At 38.3% G+C, this 23,792-nt stretch overlaps 1 protein-coding gene across 4 annotated transcripts in view; it reads right to left on the bottom strand.

Moving 5' to 3' along the window:
- LOC120086144 (nudix hydrolase 3) overlaps nucleotides 1-23,792 on the bottom strand; it is an 88,805-nt gene that overhangs the window by 27,796 nt on the left and 37,217 nt on the right. For all 4 annotated transcript variants that reach the window (XM_039042611.1, XM_039042612.1, XM_039042614.1 and 1 more), the window contains 2 exons: nucleotides 17,061-17,197; nucleotides 5,278-5,359 (listed from right to left, as the gene is read on the bottom strand). In XM_039042611.1, coding sequence (XP_038898539.1) covers nucleotides 5,278-5,359; nucleotides 17,061-17,197 — 219 coding nt within the window. The remainder of the gene's footprint in view (nucleotides 1-5,277; nucleotides 5,360-17,060; nucleotides 17,198-23,792) is intronic.

Here is a 23,792-nt window from a genome sequence, read left to right as displayed (position 1 = left end):
CAGTAATCACAATATCATAAACAAATACGACTAACAAGATGACACCACCCTCGGATCTCTTAAAAAAGACCGAATGATCTGACGTGCTCTTCCACATCCCAAAGCTTTCAATCACTTGACTAAATTTACCAAACCAAGCTCGTGGACTCTGCTTTAATCCATTCAAAAATTTACGAAGGCGACACACCATTCCATTCTTCCCCTAAGCAACATACCCTGGTGGTTGCTCCATATACACCCCTTCTTGAAGATCACCATGAAGAAATGCATTTTTAATATCAAGTTAATGTTAAGGCCAATGATTGATTGAAGCTAATGCAATAAACAACCTCACAGATGCCATTTTTGCTACTAGAGAAAAAGTTCCAGCATAACGCCATAAGTTTGTGCATAGCCTTTCACTACAAGGCGTGCTTTTAACCAAGCAATAGAACCATCAGGATTGACTTTAACGGCAAACACCCATTTGCAACCGATAGTCTTCTTTCCTGCAGGGAGATAAACTAAATCCCAAGTATAATTATCATTTAAGGCAGTCATCTTCTCCACCATTGCGGCACACCAACCAGGATGAGACAAAGCTTCATGAATAATTTTAGGGATGGATATAGACTCTAAGGATGAAATGAATGAATATGTGGAAGACGACAAATGGTTATATGAAACAAAAGAGGAAATAGGATGAGCACACTTACATTTACCTTTACGAAGAGCAATAGGAAGATCATCACTTGTTTCTGAATTCAATGACAAAGAAGACTCTGGTACAGAGCATGGAACTAAAGGAAGTTGTCGTCGAGTATAGACCTTAACAATGGACGGAAGAATAGAGGTAGCCACAGGTAGAGATGAATTAGGCAGAGGATCGAAAGGGGAAACAATTGTGTAGACAAGGAAATCATCCTCTAATTCCTTGTACTCCCTCTAGCTCTTATTCGAAGAGAAAGATGACGATGAAAAAAAATACGGAATGTTCAAAAAACGTGACATCATGAGAGATAAAATATTTATTTAGACTAGGACAATAACATCGATACCCCTTTTGAACACGGGAATAACCAAAGGAAAACACATTTCAAGAACTTTGGATCTAGCTTGGTATGTTGAGGCCGAACATCCTGAACAAAGCAGGTACAACCAAATATTTTGGGTGGAATGGGAAACAAATGTTGTTTGGGGCATAAAGTACGAAAAGGTATCTCACCCTTAAGATGGAAGGGGGCATGCGATTTATTAAGGAACAAGCTGTGGAAACAACATCAACCCAAAGGGATTTTGGAACATGCATCTCATCAAGGCTCTGGTTGTCTCAAGGAAATGACGATTCTTTCGTTCTGCAACCCCATTTTGAGATGGAGTATCGACACAAGAGCATTGATGAAGAATGCATGGGCATCTAAATAAGACTTGAGTGCTAGAGCATGTGATGACCCAAACGACACAGAGATAAACGGATGACCCAAACGACAATGTTCTTCAAAGGGAGACAACATGCTAGAGCATGTGATGGCTATAGGTATTTGTGGTTCAAAGATGTAAAGACCTCCAAATTCGCTCCCTTTACCAATAGTCTACTTCGTCATAAGATCCTGAAATAAGCAATAACCAAGAAAAAAGGAGACATAATAATGAAAATCACGAGTGAGTTTACTGACCAAAATCAAATTAAAAGAGAAATGTGGTAAATTTAAAACTGATGACAAAGAAATTGATTCAGTAAGATGGACGGTTCCTGATCCTAAAACAGGAGTGGATGTTCCATCAGTTATAGTGACATTAGGTGACGAGGTCGATGTACAAAGGTTAGAGAATAAACTGAGGTTACCTGTCATATGGTCTGTAGTGCCAGAGTCAATGAACCATTTTGATGTGGAGGAAAGAAGGCATTTAGAGATGTTACCTATTTCCATGATGGCCGTAATGGGAGTAGAAGATGATGCCGTCAATGACTCTTGATATTGTTGAAATTTAGCAAACTCCTTTGCAGAAATCGTAATTGACTTATCAAGATTATCAGGAGTAGAAGCGACATGTACAGATGGCACCCTCTGACCCTTATTCATCAATCTTTTGCATTCACGTTTCACATGGCCAAGTTTACGATAGTAATAGCAAACAACACCTCCTGAATTTGATCTTTGGTTATTGGGATGACCTTTGGAGCTATTTGATTCAACCCCCTTATTACCTCTATAATCATTTGTCAATCAAAGCACTGCTAGAATCAGATAATATACTGCATGTGGCTTCTCTATACGAAGTATTCGAGTATAAGCTTCTTCCAACGATGAGATGTTTGAGCTTGACAACACTTGATCTTTGGCCATCTCATATTTAGGTGCAAGACCTACTAAAAAACTCATGATAAACAACTTTTCACGTTTAGCCATTAGAACTTTTGGATCCATACTAATTGGCATCAAGGCATTTGATTCCGCACATGTATTTTCTTTACCTCCATAAAGTAGCTTGTAAGAGATTTTTCTCCTTGATCAGGTTGATATAAAGTCTTACAAACATCAAACACTCTATTAATGTTCTTTTTCCCAGAATAAAGAAAATCCAAATATTCCAATAGTTCCTCAATTGATTTGCAGTGATTTACTAATTCAATGATATCATGATCAATAGAATTCTTGATTTTTAGAAGCACTCTTGAATCATCCCATCATCAAATCTTTTTAGTAGCATCAATTGGTGGCTCTTTCGTGATGTGATCATCCATCTCAATGCTCCTAATAAAATGGCGAACATTTGATCTCCATGAATAATAGTTGGATCCATTCAACTTGTGTTCAGTTACTTTTAACACCATAGGAACCATCTTAGACATGACTACTTTTTTCTTATCAACCATTACCTCAAAAAAGAAACACCGGACAGAAGAGAAGCAAACCCTAATTTACTAAAGAGATGTTTTTTTCTTCAATGAACCACAAACAGTGAGTATATAGCCCAAACAAACACACCATCAAGTAAAATCAATAAAACCGAGGAAACCCACAGAAGACGAACGGGAACCGACGGTGCACGTGCCGGCATGGATTGATAGAAAAAGGAAAAAGGCGGCACGTGAGCCTTACACGCTGGTCAGATAGATACCGGACTTTGCAGTTCTGTAAATCGGCGGTTGGGCTCCTCGATGGACTGGGCGGTGTCGAAAAATAGTGAAGAAAAACGACCCTCTCTTTTTCTCGCGGCGGCTGTGGCTAACGGCGGCAAACAAACCGAAGATAGCAACGGTGAGCAAAAGTATAAACTCACCCCTCCATAAAATCCTAGATGTAATACAAACGAGTTCTAAATTCTCAAACCCTAAGGTCCATAAAACCCTATTTTTTTAGAGTGCTATGATACCATGTAAAACTCTTAGGTTTGAGAGAACCAACATACACCATTCCATTCACCAAAGATATGAATATAAATAAGTGTACAAGAGTGACCAAAGAAGGAAAGCATTGAAAAGGAAAATAACAAGATATTTAAAATAATGGAAAACCCTAACAATAGAACTATAACTTAACTAAACAGTTGCCAAGAAACTTCTGATCCATAAAACCAGCTGCTGACAAATGAAAAAGTGAGGTGAAGAACAAATAAAATTCAGACCGCACATCTTGAAAGGGAAGAACCCCTAACTTTGAGCTTCATAGAACAAGAAACCGCTGCTGTGAAGCCAAAACTACAACTTTGATGCCGATCAAATAAAAAGGCCATGACATGGAATCAGAATGCCAAAGAAATGCAAAGGATCCCAAAGACAAAACATTCTAACCACCTTCTGAATGAAACACTTTAAATCATTTTAAACTACACCAGCAACTTCAGAAGAACAACCACAAGAACTCTTCACTCTTCCGGATATTGAAGACTTGCCGAGATTCCAATTTCCAACAAAATTAAATTGATTTGTGATGAATAACCCTACTGTGCTTCAATCCACAAGCTTCAATTATGGAGGAAAACTTAGAAGGAAGTCGATGAGACTTAATTAAGGAAAACCTACAAGAAAGCACCTGGAGTGACTTTTTGAAGGAAGGAGTTTGAATGAAATCTGCGACCTCTTTCCCAAAACTAATATATTCCTGTTCTGAGGCCGAATTTGGAACCAATATTTCTGGTTGTTCACTGCTAACACTTGCCAAAGAATCATCATCAAAATCTTCCTCAATCACATGACTTTTTGGACTTGCAATGGATGGAATTTCCTTTATTAATTGAATTTTCCATTTGGAACTGGAATAATCGTTCTAGTGACAGCATGGTTAGAGCAAGAAATCTTGGGCTGTTTTCTAATTAGTGCTGGAACTTGGGCAAGAGTGCAGCAAACTTCAATTACATCAGGATTAAAATCAGCATCTTTTGATATTAATGAAGTCTCACGTTTACGAAAATAAAACTTTTTATAAGGGGGCATGAAGGTAGGCCTTTGTAACTTATGTTGAGGAGTTTTGAAAGCTTGAGAATCAGATCTTTATTTTTCTGTCACCTTCCACGTCTAAGTTGTTTAGAAACACTAAATTTTAAATCTATAAATGATAAATCAACGAAAAACACTCATGTTCTCTTTTCTAGAATAAAGAAAATCCAAATATTCTAGCAGGTCTTTGACAAATTCGCAATAACTAACTAACCCAATGATCTCATGCTCAAATTATTGATTTGTTTAAGCATTCTTGAATCATCACATAACCATTTTTTTTTAGTAGTAGCAGTCGGTGGCTCTTCAATTATATGATCATCCATCTCAATGCATCTAATAAAATGGCAAACATTTAATGTCCATGAATAAGTCAACTAATGTTTGATAACTTTCGACACCATTGGGATCATCTCGAACATGACTACTGTTTTCTTGTCAGCCGAAATACATATTAAAATCTAAAAGAAATCTGTATTAAAGAAAACCCTAATATTCCAAAGAGGCTTTACTTTAACCAACCACAAATCATTGGGCATACATAACCATCTACCCAGTTGAATTCTTCATTGGGCATACATAACCATCTACCCAGTTGTCTCCTGGTTCTATTCATTTGAAAATGTTAGATCAATGGTAATTTCATTTCTCTTAGTGAAAAAACTAAACAAACAACAATGTAGGTACAATAAACCTTAACATTCGACATTAGATATTTTTCCTATTTCGTAAATAAAAAGCCTTCCATAAAATTAAGTGATGGCAAACTCATAATCGTTAAAATCAAATATTATAGATAAAACACGTAGGCATCTTTTGACATAAGTCAGAAAGTCTAAATTCAAAAGAACAGCTACCTCAACATTGAGTGAAACAGAAGCATAGCGTTGCAATTGCTTTTGTAGAGTCAAACTCCGTGCCACATTGTCAACTTTGTACCTAAGTAGATTTACGGGGAGGGAATGGGGTCAAGTGCAGAAATAACTTTGTCAATCCGAAATCAAGAAAGGCCTAGAAGCTTCAAGCTTGTGTGCAAGTCATAGGGGGAATTTTCAATAGCCTCGAAATCTTGGTAGGGGGAATTTTGGTTTTTTCCCTCATTTCGAGAAACTTCCGATTTTTTTTAGGAATTAGCTACATTAACTCAGTTCAAGTTTTTTCAGTTTTTTTGAAACGGAAACAATTCATTAATTAAAGAGAATGTCGAGCAAAAGCTCAAAGTACAAGAGAATTATACAATGAGCTGAGTAACATCAGAAAGCCAAAACGGATCAGCTAGCGCACCCGGGCAACTAGGTTGACACCCCCTTAGCGCCCTCATCATATCCAATAATTATCTAAGACTAGCTTAAAATGGAAGCATAGCTTCTTTACAAACCCAAAAGGACAAACAACGGGGCTAATAATTAAATGAACATTCTGAAAAATACAATGAAAAAACTAAGAGAAGCACTGGATGCTGAAGAGGCTAAATCCCGTCACTTGGGAGGGAGGCAAACACCCTCCAATTAAGATTAAACTCTGATAAACTGTAGGCATTAAAGTGCTTGGAGAGGATACACCAAGAAGAAGCTAGCCAACGGGCTGATTCGAACCGATCTTGACATCCAAGCACCTTATCATGGAACACCCTCTGGTTTCTTTCAAACCAAAGATCAGTCAGCAGTGCCTTTACTGCATTTAACCATAGAAAATTGCTGGGTTTGTGAAGGTTTATACCAACTAACAGCTGCTGCAAGTTTCCTTTAAAGTCATTACACATAACCCATGAGATGTTGAAGAAGGACAACAACTTATTCCAACACCAAGCTGAATAGGAACAATGAAAGGAAAGGTGGAGGGAGTCTTCTGACCAATTTAGACACAAAGGGCAAATTGAGGGAGAAATATTGTTGGCTGCCATCTTACTTTGCAAAACTGAGTCTACGTTCAACTGCCCACTAAGCATTATCCCGACAAGAATATTAATTCTTCTTGGACTGCAAGTCTTCCATAGGGCCTAGAATAGCGATTTATCCATTGGGGCGGAGTGGGAGAGGTATGTTCTAAGTGAGCTGACCGTAAAGAGACCCGAGGCGGAGATAGACCAAACCTTGCTATCAATAACTTTTGAAACTTTCTGTGCTGCAATGACCCCAAGCAAATCTTGAAAGGAGGCGATATCTTCACCTTTAAGCAATCGGCAGAAGGTGATTGACCAAGCTGCCAAAATTAGTGTCCCAATGGTCAACAACCGAACCGTTTGGTAACAAAGATATTCGGAAGAGATTTGGGAATAAGGAACGGAAAGGAGTTGCTCCCACCCAAGGGTCCAGCCAAAAAGCAATTCTTCTACCATTTCCAAGCTTCAGAGTGGCCATCGATTCAACTTTTAGCCAAGATTTAGAAATACTAATCCAAGGGCTTCTTAGACTTCTACCCCCTTTACCTGTCGTATGCCAATTGAAAGGGTCCGTGCCATGGATGCTTCTGATAACTTGCCCCCAAAATGAGCCTTCTTCTTTGAAGAACCTCCAGCCCCATTTAGCAAGAAGGGCTTGGTTCATAAGTTTGAACCCACCAAGGCCGAGGCCTCCATCTGTCAATGGATTTTGAACCATAGCCCACTTCACCAAATGATTGAGCTTGCTGCCATTGTGCCTTTCCCAAAAGAAATTTCTTGTGATTCTCTCCAATTTCGAAGCAACTCCCTCCAGCAATATAAATATAGATATGAAGTGTGTTGGGAGGTTAGATAGCACTGACTTACATAATGTGACTCTACCTCCTCTAGAAAGATTGAAGCGCTTCCACTTATCTAATTTGGCTTGGAAGTTATCCAAAACTGGTTGCCAAAAGGACAGCTTCTTTGGGTACCCTCCAAGAGGCAGCCCAAGATAGAGGATTGGAAGTTGATCAGCCTTACAATTTAATGCAGCAGCCATTGAAAACAGCTCTTTATCATCCACATTTACACCATAAAGGGCTGATTTCTCCCAATTTACCTTCTGCCCTGAGCACCATTCGAAAAACTCCACCATTTGCTTTAGTCTTGCAAGCATGTTGCTGCCATACTTACAAAACAATAGCGTATCATCCGCAAATTGAAGGATGGAGATCTGTATTTTATCTTTGCCAACCACAAAACCTTCATATAGACTGGCTTGAATGATCTTAGTCACTAGAGCACTTAAAACTTCACTTACTAGAAGGAAAAGGAAAGGTGAGAAGGGATCACCTTGCCTAATGCCTCTAGTGGCAGCCACTCTTCCCCTTGATTTTCCATTGATGAATACATAAAACATTGGATTTTTAACACAGCCCAGAATCCAATCAATCTATTTCTAATCAAAGTTTTTACTTTTCAACACCTTTTCTAGGAAATCCCAATCCATACGGTCAAAGGCCTTCTTCAAATCAAGTTTGAGGATCCATCCTTTCTTCTTTTTCACTCTATACTCTTCTACATCTTCATTAGCAATGAGGATGGGGTCTAAAAGTTGCCTTACTTCAATAAAGGCACTTTGGGAAGAGGCTATAATGCTAGGCATTACCAATTTTAATCTTTTAGCCAGCACCTTTGCAACAACCTTATATATCACTGTAGTTAAGCTAATTGGCCTGAAATCACTTACTTTGATTGCTAACTTCTTCTTTTGAATAAAACAAATGAAGTTTTCCTTTATACATGCATTTAGCTTACCATTCTTATAAAAATCTTCAAAGGTGGAATGCAGATTATCCTTGATCAAGTGCCAAAATTTCAGCAGATTGGCTTGGTCTATAAAGCTGTTAAACTTCCTCATTCCTTTAGTGCTTCTGCGCAATGGATATCTTTCATGTGCCCATCTTGTGATATTAAAATCTCCCCCAATGCACCAAGCTTTTACATAATAAAATGAAAGAGATAACAGCTCTGGCCACATGAATTTTCTCTCTTTGTAATCAATTGGTCCATAGTCATTAGTGATCCAGCAAGTCTTATTGCAAGCAGTGATGCATTTTACTGATAACGAATACCCCCCTTCAAAGTTTCAATCACCGAGATTAAACTCTTATCCCATAGAGTCAATAAACCACCTGAATACCCATAAGATTCCACAAATTCCCAGCCAATATCTTTAGAACTCCACAAGCTTTTGATGAAACTCCCTTCAAAGCTATCTTTTTTTGATTCTTGAATTAGAACTACTGTTGGATTAATTTTCTTTAGAAAACGCTTGAGAGCTAACCTTTTATTAACATCTTTTAGGCCTCTAGTATTCCACGACACAATTCTCATGATTCGGACTTAACTCAAGGATTGTAACCTCAATTTCTAAACATTAATTGAGGATGAGATGGCAGTCCTTGACAATTGAGGTTAAATGAGCTGGAAGATCACAAGGAATAGCTGGAAAAATTGAACTAACAGCCTCTAAAATAGTGTCATCCTCTGTCTGAAACAGGGGGTTCAAATCTTGAATAATAGGGTCCTCTTTACTTTTTTCTTCTGAAAAACCAACTAGATTTGCCCAAACTTCTTCTTCACTACTCACACGGAAAGGAGAATCAATGAGGACCTCCCCTTTTTCTGTTGGGAACTCCCCCGGATGGGTTGTGGAACCTCTCAAGAATGTAACCTCTGTATTAGATAATGAAAAAACAGAGTGTTCAAAGAGAGTAGGGAGAGGAGAAGGGGAGCCTGACCTGGAACATTGAGGTTGTCCTTGAATTTGGGTGCATTGGGCTTCTAATAAATCCGGGTTGTGAATTGCCACGGACTTGGCTTTAAAGCTTGGTTTCTTGGATGAGTCCTTGGCTAACTTTCTTTTAATAAAATGATTAGGGAATGATTTAAAAAGGCAGGGGGATGCTTGAATTTTTGCTGACGTTTAGCCCCTGTTTTGCTTGCCTTTGGCACTTGCTTACTGCAGGGAGGGAGGAGGAGTGCCGAGGAGGAGGCATGGACTTTTGGGGCTGTCTCGGGGGCCGGCTGAAGCAAAGGCGCCTGTTTTTTAGTGAAAACAGGGAAGGGAAACTTACCCGGACTGGAACAAGGGAACAAAGCAGCAGCCTTGGAAGACGAAGGGTTCACTTTTGCTGTTTGATAAAAATGTTGCTGATTGCTTCGAAAAACAATTATCATTAATTCCTTGTGACTTTTCATTTTTTTGAATAGGTGACTGTTCAAATTCTTTGGCCAAGGGACTGGATACCCCATTAAAATCTCCCTTCTCTCTCTTCTTAAAGGCTCTAGGCATCTTTTCAACTTTTTCATTAAAGTGTAGTGACTCTTCGACTTCTTGCACATTAAACTTTTCACGAACAGTGGGCTGTATATCTTCCTCGGCAGTAAAGGAGGTAGGGGAAGTTGGATTCTTTGTAATTAAACACCTTGCAAGGGGGGGATAGGACTTTTCGACTTCCTCTGAATAAATTTCATCTCTTTGCAGGGGGTTCTTGAACCGGATTCGGGTTCCTTTGAAAAGGTGGGTTTGGAATGTGAAGAGACAAGGAAGTTCCACTCTGAAATATCCAATTTGAAATTAACTCCTTCATCTTTAATTACATCATTTAACCTAACAAGGTCAATAGGATTAGAGAAGTCCTTAAATAATAAATTCCTCACTGCCTTAGAAGGAGCTTCTAAACATTCCACATCTCCAAAATTTAGAAAAAAATTCCCACGAATTGCATCCTTTATTTTGATTGTGGCTGGCATAAATCCACATAGGTTTCTTCTAACTTCAATTTTGGCTTCTAAACAATTAGTTAGGTTAAGAGTTTCTGAGGCAATTGATTCCAAACCCCCAAAATAAGCATCTATGGCTTCAAAGGTCTTTCTTCCCCAATAATCAAATGGAAGATTCTTGATTGAAATCCAACCACCAAAACCTTTCATCACAGAGGCTCTTCCATGTATTTTGGGATTCCACTTTTCAAACAGCAAGTGAAAAGGACCAAAAGACTGCCATATACCCGGACTTGAGATCAATGTGGCCAAATCACCATTGCTGACTTTGATTTAGAGCTTTATATTTCTGCAAACAGAGGAATTGATGATGACAAACCGTTTTAAAGGCCTCCTCAATACCGTTGAAATATCCTTCCAATCATCTGAAGACTAAAAAGCCTTGAGATGAAGCCATAAACTAACTAAAATCTCTTTGAGAAACTTCATGATCTTTTTGAATCCAATAAGAACCCTTTTCTTGATTTAATTGACCTTTACTACAGATTTTTGAGCTGCAACATTCCTAAACCCTTTGAGGCTTTAATATGGTTGAGAGAACGTACCTTTCACATTCTGAAGAAACTCTTCACTTGAGGGCTTGCTGAACTAAAATAATCTTTGAAAGATATGGATACTAACATCAATCATTTCCTTGAACTCTTGCCAGCCTGAACATCCAACCCCCATAAGAAACATGAATATTCTTCTTCCCCCTGTGGTAGGCACATTGCACATTCTAACAAACCAATTGTCTTGGACTCTGAATTTGGCTAGACGTATGAAACCTCATCTTACTCTTTCTTTTAACAAAAAAGAACTCAACCGTTGAGGCAAACAAAAGTCTTCTGAAGCCTTCTTTTAGCCAAATGGCTGCTGCTTAAGAGAGGAACAAAGGACTGTCCTTTTTTCATCTTCTACTATGAATCCTGGACTCCCTTGCCACATAAAAAGACATGAACAGCCAAAATGTTACAGCTTTTAATCTCCATGACCAGAAAGCACTCCTATCAGGAGTCGAAAGTTTTTGCCAAAAAAAAAAAAAAAAAAAAAAACTGCCTTTTACTCGAAGCAAGGCAAGGGTTAGAATCAGGGCTGGAACAGAAGCAAGAAAAGGGCAAGAAAGGAGATCGGGGAAGGTGGAAGTGCCGGAAGAGGGGACAGGGAGAGGGGTTTGGGAGAGACGGTCAGAAAGGAAGGAGGGCTAGGGAAGGGCATGATGAATTCCGGTGGGGTGTCAGGGGGGGAGGGCGGGGGGAAGAGAGAAAAGGAAAGGAGAGAGGGGAGAGCATTTTTTTTTTCCTCCTTTCTCTGTCCTTTGTTTAGTTTTTTCAGTTTTATGGTCCTGATTACACGCAATTGTTTAGTTTCACATGTCATGACTTTCCACCAAATAGTATTATCCATAAGGAAAAAGATCATCAATTAATGAAATGTATCCACCAATAGGGTCTACATGTTGGCGTACAAGTCCTACCATTTTCATTTGAGTAATATTGTAATTTTTATCAGAATTATCAAGATTTTGGATTAGATGCTCCAAGGTCAATTTTTTTAATATTAGACATGTACATTCTATAATAAACATTTTGCAATTATTTTGTATGCAAATATTTCATGTCTCCTTTAATTTTGAAATTAATTACCAATATTTTATATTATGTAATGATTTTCCATTTCTTTTTTAAATTTCTGCTCTCACGCGACATTTATACAGATATTAATGATATACATCTAAATGTTGTCTACTTTATAGAAATAATTATTAAAAATGGTCAATTATAGTCTAATTGAGTCATAATCAAAGTTTCATTAACTAATTATAACAATTGCCATCAACTTCCATAAAGTTTCCCGAACCTTTCATTGACGTCGATATTTTCATAAAATCAAGACCTATTTTCTTTTAAAACTACTTTTTTTAGCTTTCAAATTTTGACTTAGTTTTTGAAAATATGGATAAAAAGTAGATATTAAAGCAAGAGATTTAAAGGTGTAAGAGGTGTTTGTAGGCTTAATTTTCAAAAATCAAAAACCAAAAACGAAACAAAATCCAATAGGGAGATTGAAGATCTTATATTGAGTTTTTATACCTCCTTTTATTCCAAGTCATTGGATGCAAGATCTATTCCTCTTAATTTGCAATGGAATATTGTCTCTCAAAGCCAGAATGCCATGCTGGTATCTAGCTTCACTCAAGAAGAAATCTGAGGATTTTGGGAAAAGAACAAAGCCCTGGGTCAGATGGATTTACAGCAGAGTTCTTCATCAAATTCTGTGCCCATTGCAGAGGTAATTTCATGAGCTTATTCGAAGATTTTTATGAGAATGGAAGGTTGAATTCTTGCATCAAGGAGAACTTCATTTGCTTGATTCAAAAAAGGAGGATGCTGTTTATGTAAAGGATTTTAGGCCCATTAGCCTAACAACACTTGTTTATAAGGTAGTTGCCAAAGTGTTACCTGAACGCCTCAAGAAAATAATGCCTTGCATAATTGCCCCTACACAAATCGCTTTTACTGGGGGAAGACAAATCCTTGAACCGATTCTCATTGCCAACGAGGTTGTGCAGGAGTATAGATCCAAGAAGAAAAATGGGTGGATTCTAAAGCTAGACTTAGAAAAGCTTTTGACCAAATGGATTGGGCCTTTCTTGAGAAAGTTTTAGTTGGTAAAAATTTGGATTCTCGATGGATATCTTGGATTATGGGCTGTGTTACTAATCCAAACTTCTCAGTTTTCATTAATGGAAGGCCAAGAGGAAGAAGAGTTCACACTTCTAGGAGTATTAGACAAGGTGACCCTCTCTCACCTTTTCTTTTTCTACTAGTAAGCAAAGTGCTAAGTGCTCTCATCGCAAGGCTCCACGAGAGCGGCAAATTCAAAGGTTTTTTCATGGGGGTAGACAAAATCCACGTTTCCATCCTCCAATTTGCTGACGACACCTTGTTATTTTGCAAATATGATGATGAGATGCTGGAAATTTTAAGGAAGACTATCGATCTTTTTGAATGGTGTTCAGGGCAAAAAGTTAATTGGGAAAAATCCGCACTTTGTAGGATTAATATAGATGACAGCAAGCTGTTTTCAGTGGCTACCAAATTGAATTGCAAGGCTGTCCACCTCCCTTTTACGTATCTCGGTCTTCCTTTGGGTGGATATCCCAAAAAATATCTTTTTACTAAATTGAATTGCAAGGCTGTCCACCTCCCTTTTACGTATATCGGTCTTCCTTTGGGTGGATATCCCAAAAAATATCTTTTTACCAAATTGAATTGCAAGGTTGTCCACCTCCCTTTTATGTATCTCGGTCTTCCTTTGGGTGGATATGCCAAAAAATATCTTTTTGGCAACCAGTTATTGACAAAGTACAAAGAAAATTAGATAAATGGAGGAGATATAACCTTTCAAGATGGGGTAGAGCTACACTTTGTAAGTCCATCCTTTCTAATCTCCCTATATGTCTTCTTTTTTAATGCCAAAAAAGGTGCTCACAATTTTGGAACGAACAATGAGAAATTTCTTCTAGGAAGGGCATAAAGGAGGCAAACTAAATCATTTAGTTAAATGGGAGATCGTTATAGAAACACAAGAAGATGGAGGCCTTGGTTTAGGTGGTTTAAGAACAAAAAATCTGGCACTATTAGCTAAGTGGGGTTGGTGCTTTGTCAATGAAGGTAATTCTTTATGGATCCAAGTGGTTAAGAGCATACATGGCAGAAGCTTGTTTGAGTGGCACACAAATGGAAAAGTAAGTTGCAACCTTCGTAGCCCTTGGATTAGTATATCAAGGTCTTGGTTAAAGGTGGAAGCATTGGCTGTCTTCAAGATTGGTAATGGGAGAAGAATTGCTTGATCCTTAGTTGGATAAAATTCCTTTGAAGGATTGCTTTCCCAGATTATTCAGGATCTCTTTGAATCGTAATGGTTCAGTCTCGGATCATTGGGACCCCTCTACATCTTGGTCTATATTCTTCGGAGATTATTAAAGGAGGAAGAAATAATAGATTTCCAGACTCTCCTTGGCATTATTTCTGCCAAAAGAGTCTTGGAAAATCCTGACAAGGAGGCAATGGTCTTTAGAAGCTAATGGTGCATTCTCGGTCAAATCTCTAGTTACACATTTATCTTTGGCTTCCCCACTTGAAAAGCATTTGGAGAAAGCATTATGGAAATCAAAGAGCCCTCGTTGGGTGAACATTTTGGTGTGGATTATGCTTTATGGTTTGTTAAACTGTGCTTCAGTTATGCAGCAGAAACTTCCCCTTTACTGTTTATCCCCATCTATTTGCCCTCTATAGGTATGGCTGATTCGGAGGACTTGCAGCATTTGTTCTTTACTTGCGGTTGAAAAGTGTTGGTATCGCTTGTTCGCTTGTTTCAATCTTAGCTAGGCATTTGGCAATGTTTTTGGTGGCAATGTTTTTGGTGACAATGTTTTGCAGATTTTGATTGGCCCAAAGCTAAAAAGCTTCCACAATTACTCTGGACAAACGCAGTCAAAGCATTACTTGCAGAAATTTGGTTTGAAAGAAACCAAAGGGTCTTCACGGGCAAAGCAACTTGCTGGTTAGATCGTTTTGAGATTGCTCGGCTCAATGCATCCTCGTAATGCTCTCTTTCAAAGCCATTCAAACATTTCCCCTTCCAAGATCTAAGTCTCAACTGGAGGGCTTTCATTTTCCCTTCCACCTAGTCCAGAATGTTTGCTTCTGTTTAGTTGGCTATTAAAGTTGTTTCTAATTGCTTGACTCTGTTTTGCATTTTCCTAGGGGTTCTTGTATGTGAAGCTGTTTTTGAATATTGGTTCTTTGTTGTTTTGGAGCTTTGTATTGTTGGGTTGTTTATTATTGTACTTTGGGTAGTTAGTTTCATTTGTATGGATATGATGAATTCGGATGGGGTGTCAACCACTAGTTGAGATGTCCAGGTGCACTCACTGCTCCTTTTGTTCTAGCTTCCATTGTTTATATATGTTGTACTTTAAGCTGTTTTTATCTTAATGGAGAGGCTTATTTCCTTGTTAAAAAAAAAAAAAAAAAAAAAAAAGGAACAAAATGGTTACAAAATGAGGCCTTAAATTCCGTAGTAGTTGACTGGATTCTTAATTTTGGTTTGATTCACTCTCAATTCTTTAAGATGGTAGACTTTGGTCTTTGGAGCCATCAGGATTATTTTCAGTGAAGTCTTTATTAATTTAATTAACCATTTGAATCATTCACCTCTCAACAGGCCATCCTTCCCAGCTCTAATATTGTTAATGGCGGCTCAGATTCCCCTTCTCAAGAAGCTACATCTCCTAGGCTTAATAATGTTGGCGCATTTAACAAAGAAGAGGTATCTCTCTCCAAAAACCTTTTGGATAAAGAGATTGCCACTACTTTATCCACGGACTCCTCACATTCTCCCAAGAAGTACTCAAAGTTATTAAAGCCACATCCTATGCAGTTATCAAGGAAAAGATCCTCAACCTACAAGGCTCTCTCTGCATTTATTAACTCAGATTTTCTAGAAGAATGGTGTGTTCATGCCCAGGTACCGAACTTAGTTACTAAAAAGTTGGTAAAACCTCCACCTCCCTCTCAAATTTTCCAACAATCAGTGCTCAAATTACCTAACTCAGAGGTACACTTTGTGAGAAATATTCCGTGCAACATTCCAAAGTCTTCTCAAGAGAGGTAGATTGAATCAAATGATGAATCAGCAATAAGTGTTAGTAGTGAAGATTCAGAGTGCTTTAAGGTAGAGGCTGACCAAGAAGATGTATTTGTTGATAACTCTGGAAAGGAACTCAATGATCTATTTCAAATTTCAAAAGAGATGAAGAACGAAGATTAGTAGCAAGAAAGTCTTCACCCACAGAGAGTTATATTTTCTCTCCATTAAATAAGTCTGATATCCCTTCCAACCTTTTGTCAATTGTTAAAGGTTGCGGTTTAGTGTTCGGTTGATTCTTAATTTGTGCTTTAGCCTTAATTATGTAATTTGAGGTTTTCTGAGTGGGTGGCATTTCTTTGTCTTGATGATCTACAATCAAAGATCTCAAGATGTAAAGTTGCAAGTTTTGCCTTTGTTGGAAGCCTCTTTGTTTTGAGGATTCAAAGGGTCTTTCATGTTAATTTTCCGCTTGGTGGGTTCGTTTTGAGATTTCTCAGCACAACGTTTCTTCATGGTGCATTCTTTCTAAGGTATTTGATGCTTTCTTCATTCAAGACCGTTGTTGATTTTGGGGAGCAATTACTTTTTCCAACTGTTTGTTTTTTGGCTTGTATTGTCGCCTTTTCTGCATCTCTGCTACTTGGTTTATTTTGTTTTATGATCCTTGTATCGTTTGGTTTTTGGTTGTTTTTTGTATCATTTTTGGAAGTTGCTGAAAGCGCTAAAGTTGTGCTTTGTTCCATTTGCACTTCTTGTTCTTTTCAGATTTTTTCCTTTGTATCTTGAACTTTAAGCATTAAACTTATTTCATTAACTCAATGAAAAAATCTTGTTTCCGTTTCAAGAAAAAGATTGCTATCTTGTTGTTTTATTTGTACTCCTTTTTCTTCTACTTTTTCAGTTTGAAGTTTTTTCTTTGGGGGGGGGGGAAGGGAATGTAATGGTCGCCTTTTCAGAGATATATCTTTTACTTTTGACATATTTTTAGATTCTGTGCTTACTCATGGTTTCAATTGGTGTACTTTCAGTCTCCTTTAAATTCACATAGCTTATCTTTCTTTCTTTTCAACTAAAAAGACTTCTTGCAATTATCTATTTCATACATCAATGAAATATTTCTATTTGCAAAAAGAAAAAAGAAAAAGAAGAAAACATAGTACTACTGCAGACCATATCCTATCCAAGCAAGATCGATCATCATTTTTCTATTTGAAAATTGGATAATACAAATTTCATAATATAGAAAGTAATATCTACTCATCGAAAATATTAAGCTTGTCAACAGCATACCTTCGTGCAATTATGTCAAAAAGTTGACCATATTGTTGCGCATTTACATCATATGGGACATACTCAGGATCTTCATTTGCAAGTAAGTTTTTATACTCCAGATAATGTATATATTTAACAGCAGACACTTCTGATTCCTACATCAAATTTAAAGCAAAATATATATTCACTGTCTCATACAATTTAGTTTCTAACATGTTATGGTCATTAACAGCAGACACTTCTGATTCCTACATCAAATCCCCTTTGAAGCTTAAGCATGGACTTCAGTGAAGCAACAAGATGTACAAATACATAATCTTTTTATTTTCTCTTTTTCTAAGACAATTATCTAACTTACTCCATTTGATTGTTAAGGAAATTTGTAAAATATTAAATTTTAGATGGGCAATCATCATGGTGTGTGAATTCAGTTCCCCCTAAGCCATTTACTATTTTATTGGCTCTAATTGACCAGTAGACCTAGTGGTTGAAATATTATGAATCTTTTTTTTTTTTTTTTTTGGGAAAGGAAACAAGTCTCTTTATTTATTAAGAAAATGAAATGAGACTAATACTCAAGATACACTGATACTACAAGATAAAACATTATGAATCAACAAAATATTATGAATCTTTTAACAATAATGAATCAACAAAATTATATATATTATATATATATTTCCAAAACCTAAAAGTTAATTTTCATCATCCTCAACCTCATCGTTAGATCACCAATTCACTCCGAAGTTTAAATTGATGAGTTACAACAAATTTAATTATATTAACACTTTAACACTTCTCCCTCACTTATGGGTTTGACAATTTGTAGAAAATAACATTACAAGAGTTAGAACACATAACCTCCTACTCTGGTACTATGTAAATGTAACAAAGTCAAATTCCAAGAAATTTCATGTATTTATCTTGATTATTTAGTTTTGGACTACGAATTTTAGAGACTTAGAATTTGTTTGTTTTGGTTAAATCGATTTAAATTAATCTTGATCAAGATATGGAATTAATTCAATTATTGGGAGTGGGATTTAATTTTGGTTTTGGAATTCTAATTATTGGGTGGAAGTGAGATTAAATAAAATAACTTCAATTTTCTTTGGTTGTTGGAGAAAAAGAGATATTTATTTTTGGTTGAGGAAAAAGGGGAAATTAGGGTTTAAGAGTTTTATTTATTTAAATGGGAACCTCGGTTTGCATGCAATTAAAAAAAAAAGGAAAAAAACATAAAAGAAGAAAATCCTTCTTCTTCCTGCTCCCCCGCCCCCCCCCCCCCGAGTTCGTGCACACCGCCGACCAGACACCGTCGCCAGATTTAAGCTGTGGCACGCTTGCCAACCGGAAGCCGTTAAACGCGAGCCGTGCACGCTGTCGCCAATCCAGCCGCGACTGAAGCTCTGCCAACTGAAATCGTCAGCGTCCACGGCAGTTTTCGGTTAGGACAGCTTCGAGCCTTCTCGTATGGCCTCTATTCGCGCACTGTTGGGTAAGAATTTGGTTGTTTTTGGTCAGTTTCTTGGGTTTCTTGAAAGATCTTAGCTATTTTTGTGTGATTTTGGTCTTAGTTTTTTTTAAAAAAAAGAAAACGATTCATTATATTAATATATAGAGAAGAGCTAAGGCTCAGAGTACAAGAGGTTATACAATGAGCAAAAACGGAGATACTAGGACTTCTTTTAGGATCAAGAGGTGCACACCGAGTGTCTCAACTAGGTTGAACCCTTTAGCACCCTCATCACATCCAATGTAACCACATAGGGGAGAAAAGACATTAACAAGGTACAATCGAGGAAACAATAACCGTAAAACAAGCAAAAACATTGGCCTAAAATAGAGCGAAAACAATGGCCTAAAAACTAAGGGAAAAAATTATAGAGATCAAAGATATTGGGGGATGGAGGGGGGGGGGGGGAGGTTTAGAATAAGAGAAAAAACTAATATCCGGCACTAATTAATGTTGTCGAAGGGGGAAGTTGAAGATGATAGCCCCCCAGTTGAGGTTGAAATCCGACAGACTAGAGGCATGGAAAGATTCGGAGAGTATGCACCAGGAGGAGGCTTGATGGCGGGCGGCTTGATGGCGGTCTTGGCATCCAAGAGCTCTGTTGTGAAAAATCCTTTGATTTCTTTCAAACCAAAGTTCTACCAATAGGGCTTTTATTGCATTACACCAGAGTAAACGGGTGGGGTTGGAGATTAGGGCCAACTAGAAGTTGTAACACATTGCCTTTGAAGTCGTTGCACATAATCCATGAAAAGTTGAAGAAGCACAGCAGTTTTTTCCAGCACCAAGCTAAATAAGTGCAGGTGAAAAAGAGGTGAAGGGAGTCCTCATTGTGTTGGAGACAGAACGGGCAGATTGAGGGTGAAAAGGAGGTTGTTGGCTGCATTCTTTGAAGAACTTCAGCTACATTCAATTGACCGAAAAGCATAATCCATATGAGAATATTGACTCGTCTAGGGCTTTTTGTTTTCCAAATGACCGAGTAAAGGGACTTATCCAAAAGAGAGAAAGGGGAGAGGTGCACTTTAAGGGAGTTAACTGTGTAAAAACCAGTGGCTGAAATAGACCAAACTCTTTTATCAAAAGAGTGAGAAGGACTTCTACTTGCAATTTTCCCCATCAATCTTGAAAGGCCAACACTTCTTCATCTTTGAGCAGTCTTCGGAAGGAGATGGACCAAGAAGCTAAGCTGCTATCCCAATGATCAGCAACTGAACCATTGGGAAGCATGGTGATTCAGAATAAGCTTGGATAAAGGATGTTGAAGGGGGAAGATCCTTCCCATGTATCTAACCAGAAAGCAATTCGACTGCCATTACCGAGTTTGAAAGTGGCCAAGGATTCTACCTTAAGCCAAGTCTTTGAGATGCTAATCCATGGACTTTTCAAGTTTCTACCTCCTTTCCCTGTTGTGTGCCAATCAAAGGAATCTTTACCATGAATAGTTCTTTTCCTCATTGAAATATCTCCATCCCCATTTAGCAAGGAGTGCAATGTTCATAGATCTGAAACCACCGAGGCCGAGGCCACCATCTATTATAGGTTTTTGAACTAAATCCCATTTAACCAAGTGATTTTGCTTGCTGCCGGTGTTGCCTTCCCAAAAGAACTTTCTTATTATCCTTTCCATTCTAGATATTACTCCTTCAGGCATGAGGAAGATGACCAAATAATGAGTTGGAAGGTTTAGGAGGACTGAAGTGCATAGAGTGGCTCTTCCTCCCCTAGAGAGGTTAAATCTCTTCCACTTGTCAAGTTTAGCTTGTACTTTGTCTAGGACCGGCTGCCAAAAGGAGGCTCTTTTCAGGTATCCCCTAGAGACAACCCTAGGTAGTAGAAAGGAAGGTTGTCGCTGGTCAGCCGTACAATTCAAGGATGTTGCTGTGCTAATGAGTTCACTGTCGTCCACATTGATGCCATAGAGGGCTGATTTTTCCCAATTTACTTTCTGCCTTGAACACCATTCAAAGAACTCCACTGTATGTTTAAGTTTTACAAGCATGGAGCTGTCATATTTGTAAAACAGTAAAGTATCATCCGTAAATTGGAGTATGGAAACGTGAACTTGCTCTTTGCCTACTATAAAACCTTCAACAATGCCGGATTGGATGAGTCTGGAGATTAATGCACTCAATACTTCACTGACAAGGAGATAAAGGAAAGGGGAGAAGGGATCACCTTGCCTTAGGCCTCTTGAAGCAGCCACTCTTCCCCTTGGTCTACCATTAATGAAAATCGAGTATAGTGGGTCTTTGACACAGCCCATAATCCATTCTATCCATTTCTGATTGAAATTCTTGGATCTTAACACTTTTTCTAAAAATTCCCAGTCTACTCGGTCGAAAGCTTTCTCCATATCAAGTTTAAGAATCCACCCCTTCTTCTTTTTTACTCTGTACTCTTTAACAGCTTCATTGGCAATAAGAATGGGATCCAATATTTGTCTACCTTCTATGAATGCACATTGGGAGGGAGCAATGATGCTAGGCGTTATCCCTTTCAGTCTCTCGGCTAGCACCTTAGCAATGACTTTGTAGATTAAGGAGGTTAAGTGAATGGGTCTGAAATCACTGACCTTGACTGCTACTTTCTTCATTTGAATTAAGCATATGAATTTCTCTTTTATGCAAGCATTGATCTTACCATTCTTATAGAAGTCATCAAAGGTGTCTTGGAAGCTTGACTTTAGAGGAGTCCAAAATTTCAACAAGAATTCTGAAGTGAAGCCATCGGGGCCTGGAGCTTTGCTTTTGCCGAGAGCTTTTATAGCTGAGAAGATTTCTGTGGCTGAAAATTTGGCTAGTAAGGACTGATTCTGATTTATATTCACGCATGACCAATCTAGATTTATTGGAATGTGCCTCCTCCCTAGGGATTTTAGGAAAAGATTGTTGTAATAATTGATTATTAGGCTTTCAATTTCTGAACTCGACTTTGTTGGCACTCCTTGCTCATCAACTAACTCATTTATGAAGTTTCTCCTCTTCTTTGCTGCTAAGAATCTATGGAAAAAGCTTGTATTCTCATCTCCCAGCTTGAGCCAATTTAACTTGCTTTTCTGAATTAGGTTAATTTCTTCCAACCTATATAAGGCCATAAGATCTGATTTTGATGATGACCATGCTGCATAATCACTGCTGGAAAGGGGGGAAATCTCGGCAAGAGTATCTCATTTTTCAATTTCTGCTAACAGCCTCTCCTCCTTTTTTATTTCTTCCTTGTAGCTATAATGCCACTTTTTTACTGCTGTTTTGACTTCTTTTAGCTTCTAATTGAGTACAAAACCAGCCCAGCCGTATACTTTACTGTTAAACCATGCTTTCTCAATGATTTGGATGCACTCTTTGTTAAGCAACCAGCTGTTGTAAAACCTGAAGGGGGAGGGTCCCCAGCTGAAAGAACCAGCCTCTAGTAAAATTGGGTAGTGATCTGAGAATATTCGGGCTTGTCTATTGGCTCTTGAATTTTCAAATAACTCATCCCATTCTTTTGATATAAAAAACCGGTCTAGAAGGGATCTTGAAACTAAGTTGCCTTCCCTTGACCAAGTGAAACTCCCATTACTCAACCGGACTTCCAAGAGTTTTGCTTGTTCAATGAAACCATTAAATTTTCTCATGCTCTAGTACTTCGGCCCAAGGGGAATCTCTCATGTGCCCATCTTGTGATATTAAAATCACAACCAATGCACCATGCCTCTTCACAGTAAGCTACAAAAGAAAGTAGTTCATCCCACACAAATTTTCTTTCTTTGTAGTCAGTTGGCCCATATACATTAGTGATCCAACAAATCTTTTTACAGATAGTGGTACATTTTATTGAAAGGGAATATCCTCCTTTGAGGGTTTCTAATACCGAAATCATGTTTGTACCCACATTGTCAACAATCCACCAAAAGGTAAAACATTATGAAAGAAAGTCCCAACCGACCTCTTTGGAACTCCAAATAGATTTAATAAAGCTTGCATCAAAATTTTCTTTCTTGGATTCTTGAATTAAAACTACTAAGGAGTTAATTTTCTTTAAGAATCGTTTAAGGCCCAGCCTTTTATTACTATCTTTGAGACCTCTTGTGTTCCAAATCACTATTTTCATCTTTTCGTACTTAGGGTTTAAAGGCAGCCTTGGCAGTCATAAGTCAATCCAGAACTAGGTTGCAATCAGTGACTATGCTTAATAGGTGTGCTGGGAGGTCAGAAGGGATTGCTGAGGGGGTGGGGTGGCCAGGGCTGAGAGCTTTTACCTCGGAGGTCTTGTCCACCTCTGTCTGAAACAGGGGATTTAAATCAACAAGCAAGGGTGCTTCCATTTTTGACACTTCTTGTTCTTCTAATGTGCTGTTCCAATCAATTTCCTCACTACTCACACTGAAAGGGGAGTCTAGAAGGCCATCCTTCTTTTCATTCACTGAGGCGTTTGGGGAAAATCTTGGAGTTCCTCTCAGAAATAAACACTCCGGGTTAGGTGGGGGGAGGGAGAGTTGGTTGTCTGACCTGATAAAATGAAAGTGCTCTGGTGATAAGGGACTTCTGACTTCTTGAATCTGAACAGTCACTGATTTCAAAGGCTCTTAGAATGTTCCTTCAGATACTTTCTTATGATAAAATGCTTAGGAAAAGTCTTGAAAAGGCATGAAGAATGGCGTGCTCTGTACAGCCGCTTTGTAGTTGTTTTGCAGGGTTTAGATAGTGGTTTAATGCTGAGGGGAGGAGAAGGCTTGAGGGTTGCGCAGGCGAAGGATTCAGCTGTCCTGTTAAAACGGGGGGGTGGCGCAGGGTGGTTGGGGGGAATGTGGTTGCTTGGGGGTAGTAATGGCAGAGGATTCGATTGATCTGGCAGAACAAGGAGGGGCAGGGGAGATGTGTTAAGCTAGGGGACGGGAGAAGAGGGCTTGAGGGACGCTTGGACTTCAATCGTGGTTAAGGCATTCTCAAGTGAGGTGAGGGAAACACCAAAGGGAGTAATAACTTTGTTTTTTTTTTCTTTTTAGCACGAGTGGCTTTTCAACTTCTGAGTGAGAAAAGCCAGCTGGAACTCCTTTTTTTTTTTATTCTCTTTCTTCTTAATGGCAGAGAGGGAGTTAAGAGCAGGCCGTGGAACTCGAGGAGCCTTATTACTTGCACTAGGCGCCTTTGCTGGCAAAATACTTAAGTCTAAAGACTTTTCGACTTCCTTCAGTTGAAATTTTTTTCCCTCAGAGGGCTGAAGCTGCAAGGCAGGGGATAAAGACTTTT

Source organism: Benincasa hispida, chromosome 9, assembly GCF_009727055.1.
Source record: "Benincasa hispida cultivar B227 chromosome 9, ASM972705v1, whole genome shotgun sequence".
Taxonomy (NCBI): Eukaryota; Viridiplantae; Streptophyta; class Magnoliopsida; order Cucurbitales; family Cucurbitaceae; genus Benincasa; species Benincasa hispida.
The sequence above is the reverse complement of the archived record's forward strand: the minus strand, read 5'-3'. Positions and strand labels throughout refer to the sequence as shown.